Raw genomic sequence first — 26,279 nt, 5'->3', positions numbered from 1 at the left:
CCAATACAAATGAAACTTTTTTTTTTTGCATTTTTTAAATGATCATTTTCCAACTCGACCTACGGCCAGATCGGACCCTGCACCTCTTTTGTTCTTAAATATAAATTGTATTTGCACTGAAACAAAACGCTGTTAGCTGGAGACTGAACAATAAAGCTTGATTTTAAAAAAACGAAACACATTCAGGCGTCACTTTGTTTGGATTTTATTTCTCTTTAACATAAAAACTCAGAGTCCACAGAAGGAACAAGTGTTTGACCCCGAGAGGCGAGGCTGCCAGGGGGCGCTGTGACGGCGAGGTCGCAGGGAACCGTCTGTGTTTGCATAGTTTGTAGTTTTCTTACAGCAGGTTTCTGATTTTTCAAACATTTCAAAGAAGAAGAAACAACTTTTGGTTGTGGTCATTATCAGAAAATAAAAACTAAAGCTGGAATGAAACAGACGTCCTGACTGAACGGCACTTTATCGGCGCAGCAGATTTCCCCTCATTTAACAAAAACAAACTTTTGTGAAACTTCAAATTTTTGAATAAATTTTGTTTTTGTTTTTTTAAGTGAAACAAACTTTCTGCAGCTAAAGATGAAATCTTCTAAATTAATCTACAGATTTCAAACAGTGAAAAATAAATATCGGCTCTTTGGTCGAGTTTTTCCTGACCTGAATGTTTTGGGTCTGGAGCTCCGGCGGCTGGACTGATGATAAGATGATGAAGTTTTCTCTGCTGTAAACGTCTGCATTCAATTGGATGTTTTTTAAAATTTCAGCGATGGCTGTAAACGAGTTATTGCTCTTAATAAAGTGACTGTGGGCAGAAGAACATCCTGAGGTACGTGCGCACGGCGTCACAGTAGAAGAAGAAAAGCACGACACGGTCAGAAGTATGTGGACACCCACAACGAACTGATCTGGGATCAGTGTTTGCAGCAGCAGACGTTCCCTCCATGATACGAACCGGGCCCGTTAACGGAGCCTGAAGGAGGCGACCTACAGACCACTGTCACTCGTCCAAACAGAGTTCAGCCTCGTTTCAAGTTTTTAACCTTTCGAAAGATAGAAAAAGATTCATTTAATCCTGAAGTTATAATCTCTCACAGGTCTGATCTGTGTGTGATCTCTGTGACAGCACTGATCCAGCGTTCCCACAGAGCGCCGGCACTTTCCCCACAGTTACAGAAATGAGAAAAAGGAAATCATCTCAAGTGTGCCAACAGAAATGTCCCGCTGCACGTCTTCAGGTTTATTCAGTGATTGCACCTTTTTCTAATCATGCGTGTTAAACCGACACTTCAGCTCAGTTTGTTCATGATTCAACCCGAAAATATTAATAAAACAATAAAAATGAAAAAACAAATATTGTTTCTTCCTGAAGCTCGTTTTATGACTCGTCTACTCGAGGCTTTCGGGACCGCGACACTCCAGAGAAAGGAATCGTTTCATCTGAAAGGCTCCGCCCACATCATCTGTGGGGTGTCCACATACTTTTGGCCAGTGAGCTCAGATAATTTGTCATTTCTGTGCAGGAAGCAGCGATTCAGGTGAGCGACCGTGGCGTTAAAGCTGCCGACCGCAAGTTTCTTTGGTTTTTTAAAGTTTAAATTCAAAGAAGGACACAGACACGAGGAAGAGGAGGAGGAGGAGGAGGAGCGACTGCACCAAGACGAAGAATCCCAGAGAAATTCAAACACACGTGGAAACTAAACTCAGGTAGGACAGACAGACGGACGGACAGGTGGATGGAGGCGGGTCTATGTGATGATGAGGCCGGCCTCGCTGTAAACCTTGAACACCTTCTCGATGGCGTTGACGTACGCCGCCGTCCGCAGGTCCAAACCCAGGTCGTACTTGTTGGCGGTTCTCATGATTTGCTGCATCGGAGAAGAGACAGGAAGTGACTCAAACACGTTTGTTTCATGAAATCAAATATTACAGACTTTTATCAGCGAGCACGCGATGCATTGATTTATCATCCATGTGTTCATCAGGGTGAGGGGTAGATTTATTCTAATAACCCTGACACTGCGTTTAAACTGTGCTGTCTCGTGTCATAAACGATCCGTCAGGAGTTCCTGGCGATGTGCTCACTTCCTTTTCCCCCCTCGGTGGGAGGAAGCGTGTAGCCGCTAACGCTGTCACGTTCAGATTTCTTCAGAAGGAAGCACGGGAGGAATATCTGTCGTTCCAAAGATTTCATTTGCTTTGACAGTTGAAATGACAAAAGTTACAGCTTCTGTTTAACTTTTGTGTCACCGTAGAAACGAACCAACAAAATCAGGTCAGGGTCACGCCCTTCGGGGAGGTGTGGTCTCTGAGGGCGCCAACTATAATAAATAAAAATACACGTACATCTGCATTTATTCTGACGTACTCTTCATAACAGTCGGGTTATGATCCAGGTGTTTGCAGATGTGAGATGTGAAAGTTTAATGTAACCTTTGGGTCGTCTGATCACCCGCGTTAAACCAAAACTGGGATCAACGGATGAAGTCGCTCATCATCATCATCGTGTATATTTATCTCAGTTCCACATCGACTGTGACAATAACAATTCTCTGTCATCATCTGCGTTATCGCTTATTTTGAGTCATAAACTGGTCGCGGTGACGTTGTATGACTTTCCCTTCGTGCGGCGCTGCAGGTTTGGCGTGCTTACCCGGGCAGAGCGCTCCATGGTGTAGGCCAGACCCGAGTGAACGATGTCCTTCTCAGACGCTCCCTGAAACCACAGAGTGGAGCTTACACACCTGAGGAAGAGGAGGAGACAGTACTCGAGTACTACGAGTATGTGTGTACTCACGGCGATCCGAGCCTGGAACTCAGAGGTGGGGACGACGGGGACGGAGCCGCCGTGTTTGCCGAACTTCCTCTCCAGACTCTCCTGGACCGACACTGCAGGGAGACGAGAGCGTTACTGACAACAAAGATCAGAGCGTTGGTGGGAGGCTTCCTGAGTGGATGCTCAGACTCACTCAGCAGGTGATAGTTGGAGTCTCGCTCGTATTTGAAGGTGAGTCGCCCGTAACTGACGTGGTTCAGGTTCTTCAACCACTCGAAGTAGGAAACCGTCACACCGCCAGCGTTCAGGTACATGTCCTGACCCACGAGAGGAGAAGAGAGAGGGGATAACACAGACGTCTCGTTTACTTCAGTCTGAGACTAATTAACCTTTGACAAAGGTCACGAGCGTTTGCGTCCACTGACCGGGATCACCAGGATGTTTCTCTCCAGGAAGATCTGGTCAGCTTCAGGTGTAGTCGGCCCGTTGGCTCCCTCTGCGATGATCTGAAGGTACCACAGACTCCAGGTCAGTTTACTGATGGAAACCCACAAACGGTTTCCCAGGACGGACATTTTTAGCGCTATTTATTTAGATTACTTGAATTTATCTGAAATGTTTACGGCTTCCAGCCTCTGGACCGGCACTGTTCCTCATGTGTGCATGAGACACAGCGGTATACAGGGGTGCATGTGGAGTTCCTCCATCATTGGCCCACTGGATTTTAATATAACGTTCATCTCCAGCTTTAAGGATGTTTCCCAGCAGCTGTTCCCAAACAGTCAGAAAATCCAACAACGACTATTTTTAAATCAAAAATCTTGTTTCCTCAACTTCTGTTTGTTTCTCTTTATAATTTTCTGCTTTTTGTACTTTTTAAAGGTTTTTATTTACTTTTATTTGTAGGTTTTATTTATGTAAAGCACTTTTTTCTCTTCACATCTGAGAACATTCACTCCTTTAAATTCATACATACGCAGTATATTTATAATCTACTAAACCTTGTTTTCTGTATAAGTTTGTGGGTTTCTTCCTTCTATGAATTCTGCTTCTTGCATGAAGGATTTTGTTTTCCTGCCAGTGCCGTTATTCCCGAGAGTCGGAATAATTTGTGACTAAAGACTGAATTAAATATTGCGTGCATGAGTTATCGTCGCACGTATACGTGATGAGCTGATCTGGTAACCGTGGCACCTTGGCCTTGATCTTGTGGGCGTTGCTTTTGGTCAGCTGTTTCTCACTGGCGGCGGGGATCAGGATGTCGCAGTCGGCCTCGAGGATGCTTCCTTCGTATGGCGTCGAGTCCGGGAAACCCACGATGGTCCCGTTGGCCTGGAAACGACAAACCGTTCAAACTGATGAAAACAGCAGCTGCTTCACACGAATCATAAAACAAACCAGCTGGACTGTTAGTACACTGCAGTGACACAGTACTGCCAGCAGGTGGCACACTGCTCCTGTTTCTGTGTACCCACCAGTTTGTAGTCCTCCAGCTCTTTGGGGTTGATGCCTTCGGGGTTCCAGATGCTTCCGTCCAATTCTCCGACTCCGACGCACCTCGCTCCAAAGCGGTGAAGGTAGCGCATGCTGTGAAGCCCCACGTTACCGAAGCCCTGCAGGCAGAGCAGAGGGCGCATTAACCCATGTGTCTGCTTCACTGTCAGAAATCACACAGCGTTCTCCTGAATAGGAAACTGCACACTTTTATGTAGAGTTATTAGAAGCCGGGTCAGCCATTTGGTGGACAGACACAGCACTGGTTTTAGACTGGGCACCAGCACGGTATGGGTAGAAAAAATAAGTAACTCAGATTCTGTGACAGTCTAAAGTGGCTGCATTACTGTGGCGAGGATCCAGACACTCATCCATCTCTATCCAAGTCATTCAGGCCCTTTGAGAGAAAATGTTCCAGTGTGTTCAACCAAAGTCAGTGCCAGAAGATAAAAACAGGAAACGCGCTCACAAAACTTCAGGGAAAAGCTGATAGCTTCAGTTTGCCCTTTGACCTCACTTGGTCCTGAGGCGGTGACGTAGAGGAGCACCACCTTCAGGGGTAAACCTGGAGGTGCGTCTGTAATCTCGACTGAAGTCCTCGGCGGTTGTTCTGTGACTTTAGTGGTTGAGTTTTCGCAGCAGCAGATGTTGTGGGCACGACGTCGCTGTATCTGCTCAGGTCTGTTTTCAGTCAGCGTCGTCTCCTCGTGGTCCTTCTGCGTCTTAGTCGCTGGATGATTTGCCTTTTGAAAAAACCCAAACATCATCAGCACAGAGGACGGGCGGAGCCTCCTCCCTGCTCTCCAGCAACACTTGTGCTGAACGTCATGAAGGGCATCCTGAGGTCTCTTTGTTGCGGTCGCCTGTTGATTAAATGAAAACATGCAGCTGGACATGAGTCACCTGAGGAGGGAAGGATGGAAGAAGTGACGAGGAGGAAGAAAAGTTTTTCTCATTTGTTCTTCATAAATGGATCCAGACCGAGCCGTCTGCTCTCACACTGTAAATAAAAGATGGACAGGGACAGCTGGAGATCCTGTTACTCCTCCTCGATGTCCCCGTCTGAGGTGCAGTTGCTGCAGTGTGATGTAAATTATCCACAGCCGAGTCAGTGTGGTCAGAGCAGGCAGCTACATGCACATCTGCACGTTGCCTCATGCTCGCCGTCTGATGATGAGAGTTACATCACTCGGACCCGAACGGATGAGGAAACGTCACTTAGGCTTAATCTGCTCATCATTTATAACATGAGCAACCCTTCTTCACATCGGCCCACTCCCGCTGACGTCCCTCAGCTCTTCTGTGAGAACTTTACACGGAGGTTTCGGGCTCGTGGTCATCGTGCTGCGTTCACTGTTCATCCTGCTTTTAAACGAAGTGTGAGAAACTCGTCAGAACGTTGCAGACGTTCTGTTGTGACGATGGCGGAGCATACCTGGATGACGAAGGTCTTGTCCTGGAACCCGGGGTACATCCCGAGCTGGCTCATGTATGACGCCTCGTTGATGAAGTTCTCGATGCCGTGGAAGACTCCCCGGCCGGTGGCGGAGATGCGGCCGTGAATTCCTCCCTGACTGATGGGCTTCCCGGTGACGCAGGCGTGGGCGTTGATGTCCTGAACATGGACGACACGCCGAGGTCAAAGACAAAAACAACAGCCTAATTCTGAAATAACACATGAAATGCTCTCGTGACCGTTTTTACAAATACATGTAGGAGTGGGTCGTATAAACGGTATACGGTAGAAACGATATAAATCTGGCCACCAGTAGAGATTTTGACTATACCGCTCTACCACGATAGCGCATGTTGATGGTGTCATCAAGCTGCGCCTGTTTCTGCTTGAAAGCATGGCAGCGGCTGCAGCAATAACATCTGCAAATTATGGCGGCGACAGTAAAAGCAAAGAGACGAAGCACTTTTGAAATATGGGGAAAGCCAAAAACTGCGCTTCCTTCACTTCCCTATCATTGATTCACTAATGCTGAATTCTCTCGCAGCTGCTCTGTTCCCATGCAGCAGTATATGAATGACTAACCTCGTACTGTGGATGGATTATCTCAGTTGTTCTCCTGACTGAAGTTTGGTCCTTTTACAGCATCCTGCCATGCGATTGCATTTGTCTCTAACCATCAGGAACCGTCACGTTAACTTTTATCGAATGGGAAAAAAGTTAGCTTCATCCTCCAGCTTCTCTGTGTTTATGCTAACATAGCTGTGTCGCTAGCGATCACGTAGCACATCATTATATACCAGCTAGCCCAACTTCAGTAACCCTACAAACGTCACTGCTGTTTAGTTTTCTGTCTTCATTTATGTTGGAAGTGATAGCAGAGCTGTACGTTTGAATTTTTCAGAAATCTCTCAGTCAGAACATGCTATATCATGCTTAGGTAACTAGCGAGCTAACTCCCTGCTAACTTCTAACTCCGTTAAATGTAATAACTTTTGTTTTCATGGATGCCTGGATGCTAAACTTCATTGTTACACCTGGTAAAGCAGCAACGCTGATCGTTTTATTAAAGATGAAAGAATTTAGACAGTTTTTAACTCTCAGTGTTCGTTTGACTTTGGGACCTGAATCTGACAGAGTTTAGGACCCAGATTACTCCGCGAGGCTCCTGACTACGGCAGCCGGCTTCGTAGCTTATCAAAGTCGGACTAAAACATTTTTGACAGTTTGCTGAGCGCCGTGTAGCACAGAAAATCTGTTCGAGGTCAGTAAGCACAACCAGAATTCATACATGAGGCACACTGTCGACTTTTGAGAAAATTAAAGGATTTTAAGTCCTTATAGGAAATACGTTATAAAGAAGAACAGACTATATCGTGATATATATCGTTACCGCACATGATTCAAATTATACCGCGATATGGATTTTAGGCCATATCGCCCAGCCCTAATGTGTAATCATACGCATTTGGACGTCACGTCTTTTTTGCTGGGTCAGTACTCACATTGTGTCCCATGACGGTGGCGAAGGTGTCGGCGATCCAGGACATCTCGCGCTCCCCGGTGCTCATATCCGGAGCAGGAACGTCGATGCCAGGCCCTGCAAGAGCGCATCGGTTCAGGGAGGACGCGAAGTGAAAATTAGCCCACGTCAGCTGACTCTGTCTGAACTTCCTGTCAGTAAGATTTAAGCCACTTGCAAGCCACTCTGCAGCCCACCTCCTGCTCTAAGAGCCGCACCACCTTCAGTGGAGCTGACAGGTGTGACATCGCTGTGTGACATCACTCACCGATGAAGCCCTTCTTGGCGAGCTCGATGGTAAACCTTCGGGTTATCTTCTCCAGCTCGTTGTCCTGAAAACACAATTTAAAAAAATACACATATTTTTATTTTGATGCATTTCACCTTTCAGCGGTGCTGGCTGGAGTACACACCCCAGTCTGACCCCCATTAAACACAGCAGGCACTTTTATAGGACAGCACGAGTGCACGCCCACATTTGTCTGGTCTGTGTCTGACGAGGGAAACCAAAGAGCAGCAACTGGGAACATGAAGGAAAGTCCCCACTACCACAAGCTATGTGTTGCAGTGTGATCAAAGGGAAATGCTTGGCGTGATTCTTGTGATCCTCCACTTTATTTTTCCATTGCGGCATTTTGTAGGCGGTCCCTGAGCGCTGTGGTCACGACGGGTTTGAGTGAAAATGAGCTCGCTGCGTTAATGACCCGAGGAAGCTTCTGCTGATGTTCTGATATGGTTCCTCACGGGTTTGTCATAATTGGTCGTCACCGCGAGTGGCAGTTTTAAACCAGACACAGGATCCGTGTCTCCAGGGTGGGTTAACCAGCAACCTTCAGGCGAACAACAGCATAAACCACGACATTAAGAGGCCCTCAGGCATCTCTGGAGTTTATTTCTTATGTAACCATGAAAGTGAAGCGATGCAAACATCCGTATGTTACAGTAAATATGGCGTCCTGTAACTGCGCTTTCATTTTTATTTAAACGATCATTCTGTCTTTACACAAAGGAGAAAACACGATAATCAAGCAAAACGAACTCGTGTGATTTTTCTTGTGGTATAAATCAAACGCAATCAAAGTCTGACCTAGCGCTCGGCAGGACAAGAACAGCTCTACTTTTAACATTTCATCATGTCTGTCCGTCCATTTCCTGTATTTCTCTCATATCAAGAGGTCAGAGGTCAGCAGTCCTCCCAGTTATGCTCGTGTCAGCTGATCGAAGTTTTCCAGCAGAGAAAGCAGCAAAGAGCGAAGGTCGAGCAAACATTTAGAGAGGGAGGGGGTGGCAGAGGGCCCTGACATCAATGTGGGGAGAAAGTCACGAGTCATCACGTTTCAGAGTGAATCCTGGCGTCTCTCTGCCAGCTGATGGCTCAGCGTTTCCGCTCAGGTCGGAACGTTTACTGTAAAACAGCAGGCAGCTGCTCCGGGTTCTCCATCTACAGCCGTGGAACCATTACAAACAACAAGCTGATGAGCGGGGCCGACTGCAGCATCGTGGGAAAGAACACTTGCACACTCGCGCTTCGTTCACTTACCCACAAGGCATTAGGTTTCCATGGCAACACAATCGCCCCAATAATCCTATTTCCAGTTTAGTTCGAGGCCAAGCGCTGATCAAGAAATAAAACCACAAGGATCACCGAGGAGGGCCGGCGTGGAAGCGTCGCACTTACCGAGTACTTCTTCGGGTTGATCTTCACGCCGGCTTTGGCTCCACCAAAAGGCACATCTGGAAACAAAGTCACTTTAGTTCACAAGACAACAAGCAGCAGATTCACTCAAACACAGCAGAGGGCGACGGGGTGCTGGGTTCAGTGTGTCCTCACCTACGACGGCACATTTGTAGGTCATCAGCGAGGCCAGAGCTTTCACCTCGTCCACAGACACCTCTGTGCTGTAACGGATACCTGCAACAGACACACGCCGTTATTTCACGAGACTTTCAATGGTTAAAGTTCACCATCTGTGCCAGCCCACCTGCACTACCTGCTTTGGCCACCAGGAGGCCTCTGCCCATATTTGGGTAACGTTCCGTCCATAATGGAAGTGTGTTTGAGCTTTAAGGTGGACGTGCAGCTATGTGAACATTTATAAAGGTGGCCTGAGCCGCTGAGGCGAGCGCTCAGAAAGTGGAGGGAGGTCAGCGTGGAAGTGGGCCAGCAGCTCTCACGCATCACTGCAAACACAGGCTGCAGGGACAAAATGGCTGCGCTCGGAGGCGAGTGGGAAGGAAAAGAAAAACACATGGAGGCAGGTTGAAATGTGAAAGCAGCGGCGGGAGGAAGTGACAACATGATGGATGAGGAGACAAAAGCAGAGAAGGAAGATGGAGAAATGCAGAAGTGAGAAGGACGGCGTGGAGGAGGAAGCAGAGAAACTCGGTGTGACTCAGGGCGGGTGTGGCCACCTCGCCTCAGACACACGCTGCTTTATAGGAAAACCACCACACCCTCCACCTGCTCCACCACGTCTCTTTATTCGCACACAACACTGGATGTGATGAGTAAAAGCTGTAAGCTGGACTCGCTGAAGGACCTGCAGACACACAGCTGACGACACAGCAGCAGACAAGAGTCACGGGAAAGACCGCTGTGACCAAACCATCAGCACACCACAACTCCCAGTCTACTGAGTAAAACACGTCTGTGGCTCGTACAGCGCCTCTTCTTACCGTCAGCAAAGCTCTTTGGGACAAACAAATGCCAATAAATAGAAATAAAACCAACCCTCTGTCATCCCAGCAATCAACTCCAACTGCAGACTGTATATCAAAGATGGACAATGCCATCATAAAGGCCACTGTGGAGTGGAGTCACCAGCGAATGACGGGTGAACAGGAATAAAAAGCCTTTTGTGGCCTCTTAATGGAGCCCTGTATTCCCCCTCAATCACTGATGAGCAGGAGTCAATTACATATAAGATTAATAACCCAAAGCTCATATACAATGGGGCGATCGTGGCTCAAGAGTTGGCAGCTCGTCTTGTAATTGGAAGGTTGCCGGTTCGAGCCCCGGCTCGGACAGTCTTGCTCGTTGTGTCCTTGGGCAAGACACTTCACCTAACGCCTACTGGTGATGGTCAGAGGGGCCGATGGTGCGATATGGCAGCCTCGCTTCTGTCAGGCTGCCCCAGGGCAGCTGTGGCTACACCTGTAGCTGCCTCCACCAGTGTGTGGATGTGAGAGTGACTGAATAGAGGCATTGTGAAGCACTTTGAGGGTCTCGAAAAGCGCTATATAAATGCAATCCATCATTATTATTATTACAAATATCATTAATGCAATAATACTAATGACATCAGGTTAAACAGTCTGTGAGGAGCGTTTGCAGCATCTTGTTGAATCGAGAAGACTTGAATATTAGCAAGATGTGCATAATAAAGTGTCCGGAGACTGTATGTTCATCACGTCCATCATGTGAGTGAATTTGAAACATTATAAGTTTAACTGATTAAATTGTGTGCCGAAGCAGCAGACGTGAATAAATCCTGAGTAATTAATCTGACCGGCTCTGTGATTTCAGAGCGAAGCAGCATCATGTGATCGTTCAGGTTCCTGCGAGTCTTCGGGGAGCTGCGGGAACTCTGAGGACAGTTAAAGGTGGAGGGGTCCATGACGACAGCTGAGGCGGGTGTGAAAAAGCTCTGAGCTGATTGGACAGCTCAGGTCTCTGTTTGTTTGGTGGTTCAGGTCACATGAACGCATTAAACAGGCTCTCTGTGTTCTCATAAACCGTCTAACTACAATCTACCTGAGGGGAACATTTCCTAATAATCGCTTCCCTCCTTTCTATGAACTTCTGTCCAAGCTCCGCCCCCCTGGAGGCCGCTGACGGCTTGCGGTCGTTTACTCAGCTGGATTTTTTCCAGGAAACCTTCACTGGGCGGCTCGAGGCTCAAACTGGCACCAATTTGTCAGCAGAAACATGAGCCGAGTAAACCTGTAATAGCAGGAAAAGCTCAGGTCTGTGTGTGACCGGAGCCAGCAGGCACGGCCTCACAGTGGAAACCCCAGTAAAACCAGCGTTTCCACTGTGAGGCTGGGGTGTGAGCTCAGAGCAGGACAGTTTCTGTCCAGCACACAGGAGGAAACTGGTCATCAGAGACAGTGTGTGGGTGGATTAAGGTGCAGCTCAGGCAATAACCTGACACCCCGTCAGCGTCATGAGCTGACATGTTAAAGAGTGAGTGCGGCTCAGGCTGAGTTGTGTCACAGCAAGTCTGCATTCAAAGTCACTCAAAGCAGCTTCGAATCCTCTGCTGCACCATCGTATCTGTTCAAGTCTCCAAACGTGGTCTTTCGTGCTCCGAATAAACCGAGCATTTCGTTCACGACACCTCCACCTGTCGGACCACTGTGACCCCCGTCTCCACATGTACTGCAGAGTCTGAACCTCGGACCAAACAGAGTGATGGCACAGAGCTCAGAACAAAAACACGGCGCCCTGAGCTCGAACCGGACTGACAACATTCCTGCCTCAGGCGGAAACGTCAGCACCAGGAGACAACGCTCCTTTCAGCATGTACATACACGTCACACACACAGATCCTGTCCAGCAGCTTTTGCAGTCAGAACTGTGATCTGCAGCAGGCAGTGGACCCGCTACAGGCCAGAACAGAAGCCTCCAGCAGGGTGCGGGGCCACATCCCACAGGGGTCATGGCTCAGCAAGCCCCAGACACGCACACACATGCAGCATTCACGCCTCACTCTCGCCCACCCCAGCTCTTATACTACAGCTCTTTTACAGTGCAATATTTGCATTATTGTTCATTGCCGTTTCAGAATCAGAATCAGAATACTTTATTCATCCCTGGGGGAAATTATTTTTTGTTACAGTGCTCCATTTTAAACCAACATTAAGACAAGACAGACAATACACTAACTAAGAATAGTACAATATATACATACATACATACATACATAAGTCACTCATAAATAAATAGTTGGAAAAGAAACATGTGTAGTTTTAGCAGCAAACAGTGTGTTAAGTGGATGCGTTTGCTTGACGTCGTTATTGGTTTAACCGAGCTATCTTTGAACCTTTACCTCAACCGTCTGATGTTATTAAAGCTGTGTTTCAGGTTCACACAGGAAATCCCTGCTTTGGGGATGAATGCACATTAATTAGTGAGAGGAGAGTAAAATCCTAAAGTGGCTGTCTCACTGGACGAAAGCTTCCTCGGGCTGGTGTGAATAACATTTCCTGCACATCTGATTTTAGTTTCTTTGCGCATGCACAATGTGGTTTTAGTTGGTTAAAAGACGGGAGTCTAGTTTTAAATCACAGTAAAAGCACAAAAATCTAGTCTGTCTGAATCAGGCTGCTTTCAAACCCTTTACATTCATTTTTCATGTGGGTTCAAATCGTGTCACGCCGGCTCTGCGCGAACGTCGCTTCACGTTGTTCAGTGAAACTTTTTTCAGCGGTGCTAACAGGCGCCGGGCGCGGGAGACTCACCTCCCTTGCAGGGCGTCCGGTGCTGGCTGTGCTGAGCCCGGTAGCCCTCGATCACCTCCCACTCCCCGCTGTCTCTCTTGATGGGGAAGCTGACGCTCAGGACGTGGTTGCACGGCTTGATGATCCGCAGGATCCCGCGGACCCGGCTCCTCTTCTGCTCGGCAGTCTCTCGAGTCTTCAGGTCTTCCACCAGCTTGTCCTCCACGATAGCGGCGCCCTTATCGAAGAAGCCCTCTACCATAGTGAAGAAGTTCGGGTCGTCGGCCGGATCTACGGCCTGGCTGTAGCCGCGGTGCCGCAGCAGGGACGCGGACGCCGGCAGAACAGAGTCAGCAGCGGCGGCGGGGTACCCCGAGGCCAGGACGCCGCCCGCTCCCCGGGTGAGTAGCTCTCCGAAGTACCGGTACATTTTCACGGTTTGTAGAAGTTCGCTGTCCCAGGGAGGTGAGACGAGACCGCGGGGAAGACGAGGAAATGGAGCCGCGTAAACACAGAGCTGTACCGCAGCAGCGGCTCCTCCTTCCCGCCGCCCCTTCCTGTCAAGCTACACCGCCGCGTGCGGCGCCGGGCAAGACGTGCGGCTCAATTTCATACACAAAAACCCGCACGAGACTGTAACGGCAGCACCGGGGAGGCACGTAGCTTAGCTTATCGTTAGCTTTTGGCAACACCCGGAAAAGTCGTTAAAACTGAACAACTTATTAAATAAAGTGCAGAGAAGCACACGGAGAGGACCAAATACCGCTCTAAAACGGAAGCATCCACCCAAAAATGGACATTTTGATGGTATTTAACACGTTTAGAGTTAATGTGTGGCGGTTTAAGCTAGCATCGCCACAGTTTTGCATATCCGGTCGTCTGGACTCAACTTTCCAAATAAAAGCCCAACGTTCACTGCAGATTTTCAGCCATTTTCTCCTGATACAGTGGTCCCTCGTTTATCGCGGGTGTTACGTTCCAAAAATAACCCGCGAAGTAGCCAACTTTATTTTTTTAAATTATTATAGGTGTTTTAAGGCTGTAAAACCCCTCACTACAAGCTTTGTACACTTTTCTCAGATACACGTGAACTTTTTCACACTTTGTCCTCTTGTTTAAACACTCAAACTTCAAAACTTCATAGAAAAAAAGTCCAGTATTATAGAATGAAACCAAAGGCACCCGCGGTTGCCTTTGAGGGTGCAAAACGACATTGTTTGTGTTTGTTGGGGAGAAAACTTAAAAACACACAGTCCAGCACTTCAGAGTTACACTGTAGGATCGAAGATTTATATACATTTGACAAGCTGAACGCATTGTGTACTGTACAGGAGACAGGGATTGATTGACAGTGGTCTACAGTCGATCAGGACGCAGAACACAATGCGCTGTAAAAAACAAAAACAAACAAAAAACCCAGCATGCAAAATTGCACAAAAAACGTATGTGAAAGTGCAGAAGTACGAGCAGTACATTCAGTCCAGCGCTCCCCAACATAGGGGTCAGGCTCCTGCTAAAGGTCGCCAGCTAAATCTGTTGGGTCGTCACACTTTTTCTGTTCAGATTTTCTGACCTTTCTGCAGCTCACAGACACTTCTTTGAAAACAAGTCCAGAGTAGAAATGTCTGCGTTTTACTCTAACTTCAGTTTGAGCATCGATTTAAAAAATATCGAAGAGAAATTAAAGCAAAATCCACAGAACCAAAACGGTGAAAAGTGAAAGTGATGGATGTTTGCATGTGGCCAACAGGTCACTCACAAACTTTTTGTTCACGAGCTCAGGTTTGACCGTGTCTACACGCTCACTTGCGCAATTGTGCGCTCTGCTGAGAAGGTGATTGGCTGCAGACTCCCATCTTTGCAGGACCTGTACACCTCCAGGACACTGGGGCGTGCAGCTCGGATCTCAGCTGACCCTTCTCACCCTGGACACAGTCTGTTTGACCTGCTCCCCTCAGGCAGGAGGCTCCGGTCCATTCGCACCAGAACCTCTCGCCATAAGAACAGTTTCTTCCCCTCTGCTGTTGAACACATGAACAATAACCGTATGACTGTACCCGCCACTAACACATGACCCTACGCTGTGTCACTGCATCATTCCATGTTTGGCACTGATCACCACCTGCACTCATGTATATATCATGTATATACCTATCTATTTAGCACTTTTAATTTTTAACTTTTAATTCTTATTTTTATTTTCATGTCTATTTAAGCGTAATTTATGACAGTATGTTTGCACTGAAGCACCGCAGCAATTTCCTAATGTTGTAAACCCGCTCAACATTTGGCAATAAAACCCTTTCTGATTCTGATTCTGACTTTACACTGTTCTTACTTCTTTAGTGATGCGCTGATGTCAGCATGTCACAGACTTATTCATACAGCTGGCCAATCAGGAAACAGTGGGGTGTAGGGAGGCGGACCTGAAGTAGACGGGCGCTAACACATTTAGAAAGGGCTGAATATCACAAAGACTGTACATAAAAGACGGACTCCTATTTTTAAAGCATTTTACACTCCATTTGTGTCCTGTTGTTGATGTTTTTATTTGTTCTTTTGCTACCATGATATTGTCCATAGCAACACTAACTTCATAGCTGATGTTGTGCTCAGGGGAAGTTTTTTTTTTTTTTAAATAAACTTTATTTAACAAACAATGAGTATATACAACATACGAATGGATGAAGTATACAAAACAACAGAACATGAACACACAAAGCCAGGGGTAAAAGAAAAAAGTAACAATTATAAGAATACATGCAAAAATTCACATACATATCACCATGAAACCCAAGACTGTGTAAACACAACATTTACACGATAAGTAAATATTGTCAGTGCAGATTCCTCAGTTTACAAAAACATTGTCTGAAGATGATTTTACAGTGTTAGGGACAAACCCCAGCACTCAGATGCTATCAGCCAATCAGATACTGGCTCATCATATATTTGTTCCCTCATTTTTCTACTGCTGGTTAGGATGTAATGTATGGCGTTATTTTAGTGCCTCTATTCTGAGCACACACTTCTGAGCACTAGTGCAAACATGTGATGTCTTGATACATCGAGCAGATATTTGAAGTTTGCACAGCACCATTCTCACCTGAAAATATCTTAAAAGTTTGGGTCTCGCAACTGTCTCGTTTGGGTTTTGGACGAATTGCATTCTGGGATATTTGCCTGGGTTTGGCTACAGTAGCTAGCGAGCTGATTGGAGACCAAAACAGCCAATCAGAATTTTTGCATCCAAGTCTGTGTGTCTCGTGTGAGAATGCGAAATGCAACGAACACGATGATGCTTAGACTATGTTGCCCCCTGCTGGACATCAGAGAGAATGCAGGTTTAAACCACTCAGAAGGTCAGAGAGGGAGCACGCTCAGCTTTGCTTTCACTCGCTGAAAGAGCAGGCTTACAGTACCTGAGTGACCTGGAGGGAGGACGGGGAGAACCTCTATGGAGAGATCGAGGTCTGGAGCGAGAAATGGTGGAAGCTTCAGTCAAAGGTGGACATGGAAGACGCTTTGATGGAAATGCTGTTTGAAGAGTTTGCTCCATGACTCATCCATGATTTCTAAAGAAAACGCTGCAGCTGGAGGTCAGACAGAGGAGCGTTAAGAATGACGTCCCAACGTTTTAAAGGTTAGAAGTGGAACCTCACAGGACAAAGTGTCTCAGGCGCTTTACAGTGGGCTGAGCAATGAGGTCAAACAGCTGGAGGAGTTGGACGTTCAAATCCAGGAGCAGCACAGATCTCTGAGCGCAGGAGGAAGGAGAAACATGAGCGAAAAGATGATCGACGAGATCTCCAAGAAGCTCAGTGTCCAGCTGCAGGGTGAAACCCCAGAAGAAGAAACGCTGGAGGACCAAAACGAAGTGCAGGAACATCAGTCACTGAAGGACGAAGAGAACACCGATACCTGCTCCCAGGAAGTCTGGAAATACCGTGTGATGAAGAGGAGATTGTACGAGCTCCGAGTGATGCGATCCTACGGGAGGAGCGTGAGTCTGCAGGTAAACCAGACACAGGAAGAGACGCCAGCAGGCCGCTGCCAGGAAAATGCTGTCGGCCATGTTTGGCTTCAACTGCTAACTGAGCAAATAAAAAAGAACGTCATTAAAAATGGCTTTATTATGAAAGTGCATTTCCTGTCTGTGTTTTCTCCAGTTCCAGGCCAGAGTGAAATTCTAGGATTTGAATTGGATGTTGCTGATTGGCAGGTATCTGCAGTCTGAGCACTTCACCGTTTTCTGTTGTGTGAATCAGAAAATGAACGTGAAGTCGTTACGGTTACTCGGTGTGGAGGAGTGGCTGAGGCGTCAGGTGCTGCAGGTGCTGAGGTGTGCTCACCTTTGACCCCGATGCTAAAACAGAAGCTGTCGGCCTGGATTCAAAGTGATTTTAGTGCTTTTGAAGGCTGCGGGTCTAAAACGTGTCTGCGCCTCTGTAAACCCTCACCGATGGGCGACCCTCCCCCGGCGTCTCGCGCTCTGATTGGTGGAGCTGCTGGAGGGCTGTTTACGGCCCTGTTATCGTTCCCAGCTGTGAAACACATCATCAGTCTTCACTTCTGCGTTTCTGCTCGGTCATTGTTGTGTAACTTGTTATTGAGTTTGGCTGAGAGATGTTTCAGTTCTAACGAAGCTTCGGATTCTCTGACGTCTGAAAAGCGCAGACGTCCTGGCTTCCTGTCAGAGTCCAGACTTTCTGCAGGTCTCAGAAGATAAAAATCTTTGATCTCACAGTCTGAGACTCACAGATGGGTCATTTAATCAATATTTTGTTGGTAAAACTTATTTATTATTATTTACTTTTTTGTGCTGGGCTTCTGTCTGCATTAAGCTGATTTAGCTCCAGAATAAAGTGCATAATTTTACGTTTTCTTTAGATTAAGAGAATTAAACATTTTTATCATTAAATATCTTCTTTTAGCCCAAATAAATACTGACTTCATGAGAGAGGAACACTGGTGACAGCTAGTTTTCAGAATTGTAAGTATTTAAAGGACTTTTTAAGGAAAAACAGTTAATCCCATTAGTTTGCAGGAACACTGGACCAGGTGACCACAGGACTGTTGTTCATGCTGACGCACGTTTCCTTTTTTCAGCCCTGTTTTGAAGGAAATGCACCAAATTTTCTGACCATCCAAGTATAAGGCAAGGCAAGTTTATTTGTATAGCACAATTCAACAACAAGGTGATTCAAAGTGCTTTACAGAGACATTAGAAACAAGAACAAATAAAAAGCATGATTTAAAATTGATTAAAACAAGCAAATAAACTAACTAACTAATTAACAAACAAACAAACAAACAAACAAACAAACAACAGGATATAAAATCAAAACAGATAAAATCAGAACAGTAGATAAAATCAGTAGTTAAATGTAAGTTTTGAAATTTAAGCTTAAAAGTGTGGATTTGGTGCTTTATTCAAATGCAGCTGAGAACAGGTGAGTCTTCAACCTGGATTTAAATAAACTGAGTGTTTCAGCTGATCTGAGGCTTTCTGGGAGTTTGTTCCAGATATAAGGAGCATAAAAGCTGAATGCAGCTTCTCCGTGTCTGGTTCTGACTCTGGGAACTGATAAAAGACCGGATCCAGATGACCTGAGGGATCTGGAAGGTTCATACTGGGTCAGGAGGTCATTGATGTATTTTGGTCCTAAACCATTCAGAGCTTTAACTGAATGCTTTTTATTTTTCACAGTCATTTTACGAGTGGAGCTCTTATTTTGAAAGGCTCTGTGCAGCAGCAGCTGATGATTAATCAGTCACTTGTGAAAAAGCATCCATGCATGGATTTAGAGTGAAGTGGTTAAACTTCCGTACGTGTCCGCCTCTCCAGCAGGGAGCATGTGTGACCAGAGAAAGATCCACGTCTTCCTCGGGGCTCCTCCGCCCGCCTGCAGCCCAGCCTCAGAGCCCGGCGCCGGGTTAGAGGAAGACGATCGTGCTCCTGCTCGCTGGAGACACCTGGAGCTCACCTGGAGGGACGGGCAGCTCAGACCTGCAGGTGAGACGTTCAGGGACCAAACAGGGGGGAGGAGCACTCACTGCTGCTTTGGTCTTTTTATTAACTGAATTACTGAGCTGTAAATGTGCAGGCAGCCACAGGCCATGGCTGTCTGGAAAACGAGTCTCTGTGAGGACGTCTTTGTGTCTCTTTATGGGCTGCAGGTAACTTCAGTTTTAAAACTCACCTGTTAGATTTAGTGATCAGGATCCCTCAGGAGGCAGAATCGTGAACGCTTCTCTGAACGTCAGACTAAGAAAAATAATCCACCTAAATTTTTCAGGTGATCCTGGAAATGAGACAGGAGAGGCGAGTACACACCACGATCCGACAATCGCTGAAGGAGATTGGACAGAAAACAGAGTCGGACAGGAAGGAGAGACAGGGAGTCTGAAGGAGGATCTGCGGCCTGAGAAGAAGTTTCAGGAGTCAGACGCTGGACGGGACGATCAGCCATCAGCTTCGGTTCACGAGTACCTGGACCGCTGTTTCCCTGCCGCTCAACCAGATCATCGAAAACCTGAACAACCGCCAGCTGCCGCACCTCTTTCCTCCCAGACTCATTACCTCACCACCTGGACTCTGAGCCAGGCGTTAATCCTGAGACGCAGTGTCCAATCAGCATCCAGCCTAGAGAAAACCCCGCCCAAACACACCCAAACGCCTCCCTCCGTCTCGTCCAGCACCCCAGAGCTCTTCAGCCCAGCGATGCCATCACCTGCAGCCTCTGCCGAGCTCTTCAGTCACCCCTGTCTGACCCCGAGAGTGGAGGAAGGCGGTGTTGTCCTTGAGGCCACCACCGATGGGGTCCTCTGTTCTCAAGAGTCCACAACTAACGCCGAGTCCCCCGCCGTGTCCCCCAGCAGCAAAAAAGCCAGAATCTCCCCACAGTCACCTGACAGAGGTGCCAACACCAGACTCCACAGTCCCACCACACTCCTGGCCCGATGTGACAGACCAGGGGTGCGGTACTCAGTTCTGGTGGCGGTGGTTCACCCCTGTCACCTGAAGGAAGTCAAGGTGAGTCCAGGTGTGTTTCCAGGTAACACCAGTTTGTACCACAGCGTGCTACAGTGGGATAACGCCTTTCTAACCATGTTTGGTTAGAAAGAAATGAAATAATAAACACCTGGATAAAGAAATAAATTCTAATCATGAGCATGAGATGTTTTACTTCCTCTGATATGAGCTGTGAGAAAGGCAAAATATTTAACCTTAGTGACCAGTTTAGGACAACCTCTGGAAAGCAGTGATGCTCTGGACTGGCCAGTAACTGGTGACAGCAGTATTTAACAAAAGTGTGGGGGCAGAAAAGGCCCTAAACAAGCCCCATCAGGGTAGGGACCAGAAACATGAAGGAGGATGTCATATAAAGAAAAGAAAGCAAGATCGAGCCCTGCAGAGCCGGGCGGTGACTGTTGGGCTCATCAGTGACGACTGCTGAAAGACGGCCTGGTCGAGCGTAAAGGGCAGTGTCATCAGCATACAGGTGAACAGACGTGAGCTCGAGCCCTGAGCTACACCTTTACTGATAGAGGGGGGCTGAGCTTAGACTAAACTGGAGCTCTAATCACACTCTATCCATCTACTGGTGAAATATTTCAAAAGCTGAATTCACGAATGTTTGTTTAATGTCTACAGGTGAAGTCGGGGCCGTCGGCGGGCGCCTCTGTGCCTTTAGCGTCTATTGTAGTGACAGACCAATCTGGCGTTGAGATGAAGGTGGTGCTATGGCGGCGGGCTGCGTTCTGGGCGTTGACTGTCGGTCCTGGAGACGTTCTGCTCATCACAGGTACACAAACACAGCTGACTGGTTTAGTTTGAACACGATGCTCTGTGTCAGGGATGGATGAAGAAAAGACGTCAAAACAGACCTGGAGGCAGAAAGAGAAACTCTCTGTTACTGTTCGCAGCGTCGTATCAGGAGGGATCCATGTTTCTCTGGATCACTGAAGAAAACAGGTCTTCCTCCCACCTCGGCTTCATTTTTGAGGCTTGGCAGCTTTGTCCATCTTTAATTTACAGTCTGCAACTTTTCTTCATAAATGGGCGGGGCTGTCACCTTCAGATGGTCGCCGCCCTGCCATGAGGTGAGTTGTGTCCACGTGCGTAAGCTCTCTGTGTGTTTTGTCAGCGCTGCAGGTGAACGAGGACAGGTGGAGAGGGGAGACTGTGCTGCAGTCAACCTTCAGCAGCAAACTGCTCAACGTGGGACAGATCACTTCCTCCTCTTCACCACCAGGTAAGCCGAGCCTTCGTCCAATCACGTGCCTCCAAAGCTGACCTGCTTCAGTTACCTCTCTCTCTCTCTGTAGTTTCCCAGCAGGTTAATGCTCGCTCTCTCAGGTGTCTGTGCAGCTTTCTCCGAGAGCGGCGCCCCCTCTTGGTGTCTCTGCCACGTCGCCCCCCTCAAGACCTGAACCGCCTCCCCTACGCCACGCTGAGGTCACTGAGGGCAAACGCACTGGTTCACGCCCTGCTGCGAGTCACGCATACACACATCAGCCCAGGTGAGTCCTACCTTTACCTGTGCTGCTCTAATTGAAGGTCTGAGTGTTTCAGCATTTGAAATGCTGTCAGCAGTCGAGTCGAGTCAGTGATGTAGATTATTTAAGTCGGCTGAACTGTTCGCTGCACGCTTCCTTCCCTGTTTTTCAGAGTGGCGTGCTGAGGCGGAGTCTCGCAGCAGGTCGGCGGTTCAGCTGAATGCTGTCCTGACTGTGGAGCAGCCAGAGGACCAGCAGGGGGCGGTGTTACTGTGGGGAGCAGCTGTGGACTGGCTGCCTCGCTTCAGCAGAGACAAAGGTACGCTCTGGAACAAAGGCTGTACGTCAAAGATGGACACAGCTGTCGCCAGACCCCACTGTGGGGTGAAATCTCACTTTCACTCTAGTGTCTGTGGGACGGTACGAGTACTGCAGTACTTCTACTGTAGGGATGAGCCTTTGGACACTTTCACATGCAGCACAGCTGGTGAGAGGAAGTTCAAATGGATTCCTTAGAAATGGACACAAGGAGAAAAGCTGTGTTGATACAAAGCTTAGGAGGATGTCTGACGTCCTGGTACCACCAAACTAAGAAACTGTCACTTTAGATTCTAGCTTTACTTTAAGAGTTTGTTGCTGTGAATCACACCGACAGTAAATCCTGCCTCCTCAGGGGCTGTTTGGGACTTCCGTGTCCTCCTGGTAAGGGAGGGTCTGACCTCTGACCTTCCAGAGCTGCACTCCACCCCCTGGAGCACCGTTCAGGCCGTGGACCCGACTGACCGCCGAGTGCAGGACTTCCACCGGACACGACGGTGCCAGAAAGGAAACAGCAGCACTCCGGAGCTGGACTTGGACACGCTGCTGTCCCAGAAGTACAGCGGTGAGTGAAACTACGAAAACTCGCCTGAAACGTCCACAGCAGCTTTATCGCCACGTTTAAGGAGCAGCGGAGCTCCTCAGGGTTCCATTCATGGTCCTGTTCGTTTTTATTTTTACGTTTTTAAAAGGTTCTCTTCTCCGCTCCATCAGGTGATGTGGAGCTCAGAGTCCAGGTCATCACGTTCTGCTTTCAGGATGCACCGGCTTCCCAGAATGCACCTCAGCCCGTCCTGGACTGCTCCACGTCACTGGAAGGCATCATGGTGGCGCTGAGCGGTGACATCACTTACACCGGCTGCGGGCGCTGCTCTGCAGAGCTCGACACAGACGCCAACGACATCTACAGGCCGTGTTACCCCTGCCTGCCCCACACCGCTGTACGCCGCTACTACAGGTACTGATGACATCATCGGATGATTAACGGTTTTCTTTCTTTTAGTTTTAAATATAAAAAATAACAAGTTTCAGAGCCTCACAGATAAAAACACCAGCATGTGTTGGTGTGTTTTTCAGACCAGGTGTGCTGACAGTGAGTGGACGGGGCTCCATCCAGGTGTGTGTTCAGGTACCTCCTGATCCTCTGCAGAAGATCCTCAAGGCTCCGCCTGATAAACTCCATCGTAGCTCAGGTGAGACTGTCGTTCAAAGAGTGACGCTTTATTCCAAGCAGGCATGTGGCAGCACAGGCGTGACCCACAAGCTGCCGCCACAGCTGGGTCGGTGTCCAGCCACAGCTGGGTCGGTGTCCAGCCACAGCTGGGTCGGTGTCCAGCCACAGAGCCCGACCTCCTCATCGGTTTCTCTGGTCTGCTGCTGTCTGCAGCTCCGATGCAGAGTGATGGAACATCTCCGACTGGCCGAAGGAGCTCAGCTTGCTCAGGAATCTGCTCTGTGCTGCTTTTCCAGCTCAGCCGGAGCTCAATGTGGATGGCGAGGTTATCACACTCCTCCACCACATCCACCTCACATCCTCCAATTTCACCATCTCTCTGGTCAAAGCAGATGAAGCACAAAAACATCCACTAGTAATCAGCCCTCCTTCTCCTGCCCATCACTAGCACACCCAGAGTGTGTCTGCTGGTGTGTCTCACTGATGTCGCCTTCCTCACTGTTGACCACGTCCTCTGACAGGTGAACTGAGGCCTGTGCTAATACAGTACATGTAAATCTCACTGAGCAGTTGTCTCACCTGGCTCAGCCCTGCAAAGGTGATGTCAGTCCAACCGTCTGAGGGCAGGAGGAGCTGCAGTTACAGAAACTGTCCAGCAGAGGGAGTCGCTGCTTTGCAAACCTGCTGCACAGGAAACCTGCTGGAAAATAATGAATATGCAGGACAGTCAGAGGATGCTGATTCAGCTGAACATCCTGGCTTCTTAGAAGTCATTTAATCATTGTAATGACACAGTGTTGGTGAAAAATATGGATTTACTGTCACCTGCATTCCTGAAACAAGTGCACAGATGTAAATGTGTGAAACAGCCTGAAGTTCGCAGAACGTGTTTGCAGATCTTAATGAGTGGCTGTGCTTCCATGAATGAATCCAACACGGACTGACTGCTGGTTCCTGTCAGCGAGACGATTATAAAAGGAAAACAAACGGTCAGTCGTGGAACATGTCAAAGCTTCGGGAGTTCCAAGTCTCTAAAACGGGAAATGCACAAGAAGACCAATCCAAACCAGCGGGATAGAAACGGAGCTCGCAGTGGGTATAGAGGAGCCATGGAGGACCATGGGTGGATGCATGGATGAATCGGGGTCTGGCAAACCGATTGTTAAAGCTCTTCCTCAGAGTCTGGCGCTCAGATCGAACATTTCAAGTGGAAAGGGAATAAAATGGTGACGAGGCTCCATCCTCCATCTTTTCCATGGTGGAACCAACTTCATCGTTATAAAAGCTCAGAGAGCTGCACCGGGATGCTTTCTTTGGTGATTACATCATCGTTAGTCATGCAAATTCTATTTTTGAGGTGTGTTTGATGAAGCCAGGCTGTTAAAATAGTTTGGTAATAATAATAATACATTTTATTTATGGCCTCCTTGAAGACCCTCAAGGTCACCTTACAATAATATATTAGCAGTAAAATAAAATATAGCAACATAAAATGTAAACATAAACAGTGTTGTTGGTTTGGTTCAAAGAAAGAAAGCTGAGTGAGCATCCTTCCTGTAACTGTGCTGTCACGTGTCCACGTCCCGCGGCCGGCTGAACGCGCACACAGACTCACTGAGGCCCTAAAGGCAGCGCGAGGTAGAAAATGTCTGTAACCCAAAATGTAGTTTATATCGCCTGTTTCCTCTTTCTGCACTTGTTGTGCAGTTTGCTCGTGTCTGTGGTAACTGCACTTTTTGGGTTACAGTACACTGAGTAGCAGAATGATCAGTCAGAGGGAGGAGTCACAGGAGGGAGGAGTCAGAGGAGGACTCATACAGAAGAGTCACAAGGAGGAATCAGAGGGAGTCAGAAGAGGAGTTACACAAGGAGTCAGAGGGAGGAGTCAGAGGGGAGGAGTCACAGGAGGGAGGAGTCAGAGGAGGACTCATACAGAAGAGTCACAAGGAGGAATCAGAGGGAGTCAGAAGAGGAGTTACACAAGGAGTCAGAGGGAGGAGTCAGAGGGGAGGAGTTACACAAGGAGTTCTTGGTTTCAGATCCTTCCTGGTGTCATTCTCGGCGCCTCTGCTCATCTTGTCTGCATCTGTTTTGTTCCTCAGCTCCGGGGTCGGAGGTGAAACACATCCAGGTGGCAGCAGAGAGGATCCACACCCTCCTCTCCCTCCCGAGGAAGACCTTCATCACCACCATCAGAAGCAACTTCCTGTGCGATGAGAACAGCATCCCCATCAGTCAGGACTTCACACTGCTGGACCTTCAGTTCCTCCCTGAACCCCGCTGACCTCACAGTGACTGCAGACCTGATGGCAGCTTTGGGATCTGTGGGTCCTGAGGACACGTGTGACATAAGTAAAGAACAGGGCGGGGCTTATCAGAGGTCATAGGTCAATAAAAACTCATTTTCAATGCTTCAGTGATGTTTTCATGTTTCACATTTATACCTACAAATGATAAGTACCCTATATTCTGGAGCACCCTCTAGCAGATCATTACATGAAGGAACCTTTTAAATGCCAGCGCGTCCATGCTCACAGGTGTACACACGGGTGCTCACACACAAACTGCACCCTTTTTGGCTCCTACCTCAAAGCACACTGTGCGCTGTCGATCCTACGTGCTGCACAATAATGTTTAATACTTCGTATTTACTGTTAGCAGCAGGGTTAGCTCCCTAACCCAGCTGAGGTGTAACGAGTTACATTTACTTGAGTAAGTTTTTGAAAAAAATGTACTTTTAAAGGACCCTTTTTGCACAATACTTTTTACTTTTACTTGAGTACATTTGTGAAGAAGAAACGGTACTTTTACTCCACTACATTTGCAAAATTCGACTTGTTACTTTAAAAAAAAAAAATTAGTCTAACACATTAGATAACATGCTGCCAGTGGAGTTTCCGGTAACTTCTTTTAGCCTCTGATCTCATACAATTGAGATTAGAGGCTACATCGCAGCTCCAGTCACGGCTTCCATCACTGCCTTTGTCTTTTCCCAGAGTAACAGCCAAACAGTGCAAGGAGGATCTATTGGCGAGCACTGCTTGTGAAGGACTTCTCAGTCGTGCACGACTCCTGTTCACTGCTAAACAGTCACAGCTTCACAGAAAGAACCTTGAGAGCAAACTGCTGCTGAAGCTGAACCATCACCTCACCGAGTGAAGAAAGGGCACATTTTTGCTGAATATGCAGAAATAGATGCACACCCATACAACTTATGGTAAACTGAGCTGCGTTGTGTGAAGATGCCTCGTTCAGTTTTCTCTGAGGCTGCTGTGCCATTTGGAGCAAAGATGAATATAAAGTTTACAGCATATCTTGTCACTGGACATTGTTTGCACTGTTTATATGTTTATATTATTTACTGCAGGTATTGGTGAAAACAAGCTTTATGCTGGGAAAACTGAAATCTGGAAATTAGAATTGTTGTTTTTACATATATTCCTTTTGAAAATACTAAGATTTGTATCTTTATTTATTTTTGTTTGTCTGATAGCATTTATCTAAAAAATAAATCGGACATTTCAAACAGTTACTCACTACTTGAGTAATCTTGAGGTTTGAAATGTTATTTTGAGTTTATAATGAATCAAAGTGTATGTCA

General features: G+C 47.5%; 2 protein-coding genes across 2 annotated transcripts; one reads left to right on the top strand and one right to left on the bottom strand.

Annotated features, from left to right (window-relative positions):
- Positions 1-189: 189 nt before the first annotated feature.
- Positions 190-13,570, bottom strand: LOC308388618 (glutamate dehydrogenase, mitochondrial-like). The gene is made up of 13 exons (XM_080869457.1): positions 12,706-13,570; positions 9,074-9,154; positions 8,921-8,976; positions 7,511-7,574; positions 7,226-7,320; positions 5,703-5,882; positions 4,249-4,386; positions 3,968-4,105; positions 3,199-3,279; positions 2,967-3,090; positions 2,795-2,886; positions 2,651-2,713; positions 190-1,865 (listed from the first exon to the last, which is right to left on the bottom strand). Exons 1-13 carry the CDS (start codon positions 13,112-13,114, stop codon positions 1,746-1,748), a joined length of 1,641 nt encoding a protein of 546 aa, XP_080725583.1. The 5' UTR covers positions 13,115-13,570; the 3' UTR covers positions 190-1,745.
- Positions 10,022-26,200, top strand: shld2 (shieldin complex subunit 2; the record flags this gene model as incomplete). The annotated part of the gene is made up of 12 exons (XM_080869732.1): positions 10,022-10,076; positions 12,672-13,085; positions 18,533-18,700; positions 18,984-19,720; positions 20,342-20,492; positions 20,835-20,942; positions 21,016-21,210; positions 21,359-21,505; positions 21,860-22,069; positions 22,219-22,462; positions 22,582-22,697; positions 24,781-26,200. 12 exons carry the CDS (start codon positions 10,022-10,024, stop codon positions 24,960-24,962), a joined length of 2,727 nt encoding a protein of 908 aa, XP_080725858.1. The 3' UTR covers positions 24,963-26,200.
- Between the last annotated feature and the right edge of the window lie 79 nt (positions 26,201-26,279).

This window comes from Rhamphochromis sp. 'chilingali' (assembly GCF_963969265.1).
Source record: "Rhamphochromis sp. 'chilingali' genome assembly, chromosome: 20".
Classification (NCBI taxonomy): Eukaryota; Metazoa; Chordata; class Actinopteri; order Cichliformes; family Cichlidae; genus Rhamphochromis; species Rhamphochromis sp. 'chilingali'.
The sequence above is the reverse complement of the archived record's forward strand: the minus strand, read 5'-3'. Positions and strand labels throughout refer to the sequence as shown.

Coding starts and splice junctions, on each gene's coding strand:
- LOC308388618 (XM_080869457.1), bottom strand. CDS start 13,114: ATGTACCGGTACTTCGGAGAGCTACTCACCCGGGGAGCGGGCGGCGTC. Junction 9,155..12,705: donor CCGGACGCCCTGCAAGGGAG/GTGAGTCTCCCG, acceptor TGTCTGTTGCAG/GTATCCGTTACAGCACAGAG. Junction 3,091..3,198: donor GAAACATCCTGGTGATCCCG/GTCAGTGGACGC, acceptor CTCGTGGGTCAG/GACATGTACCTGAACGCTGG.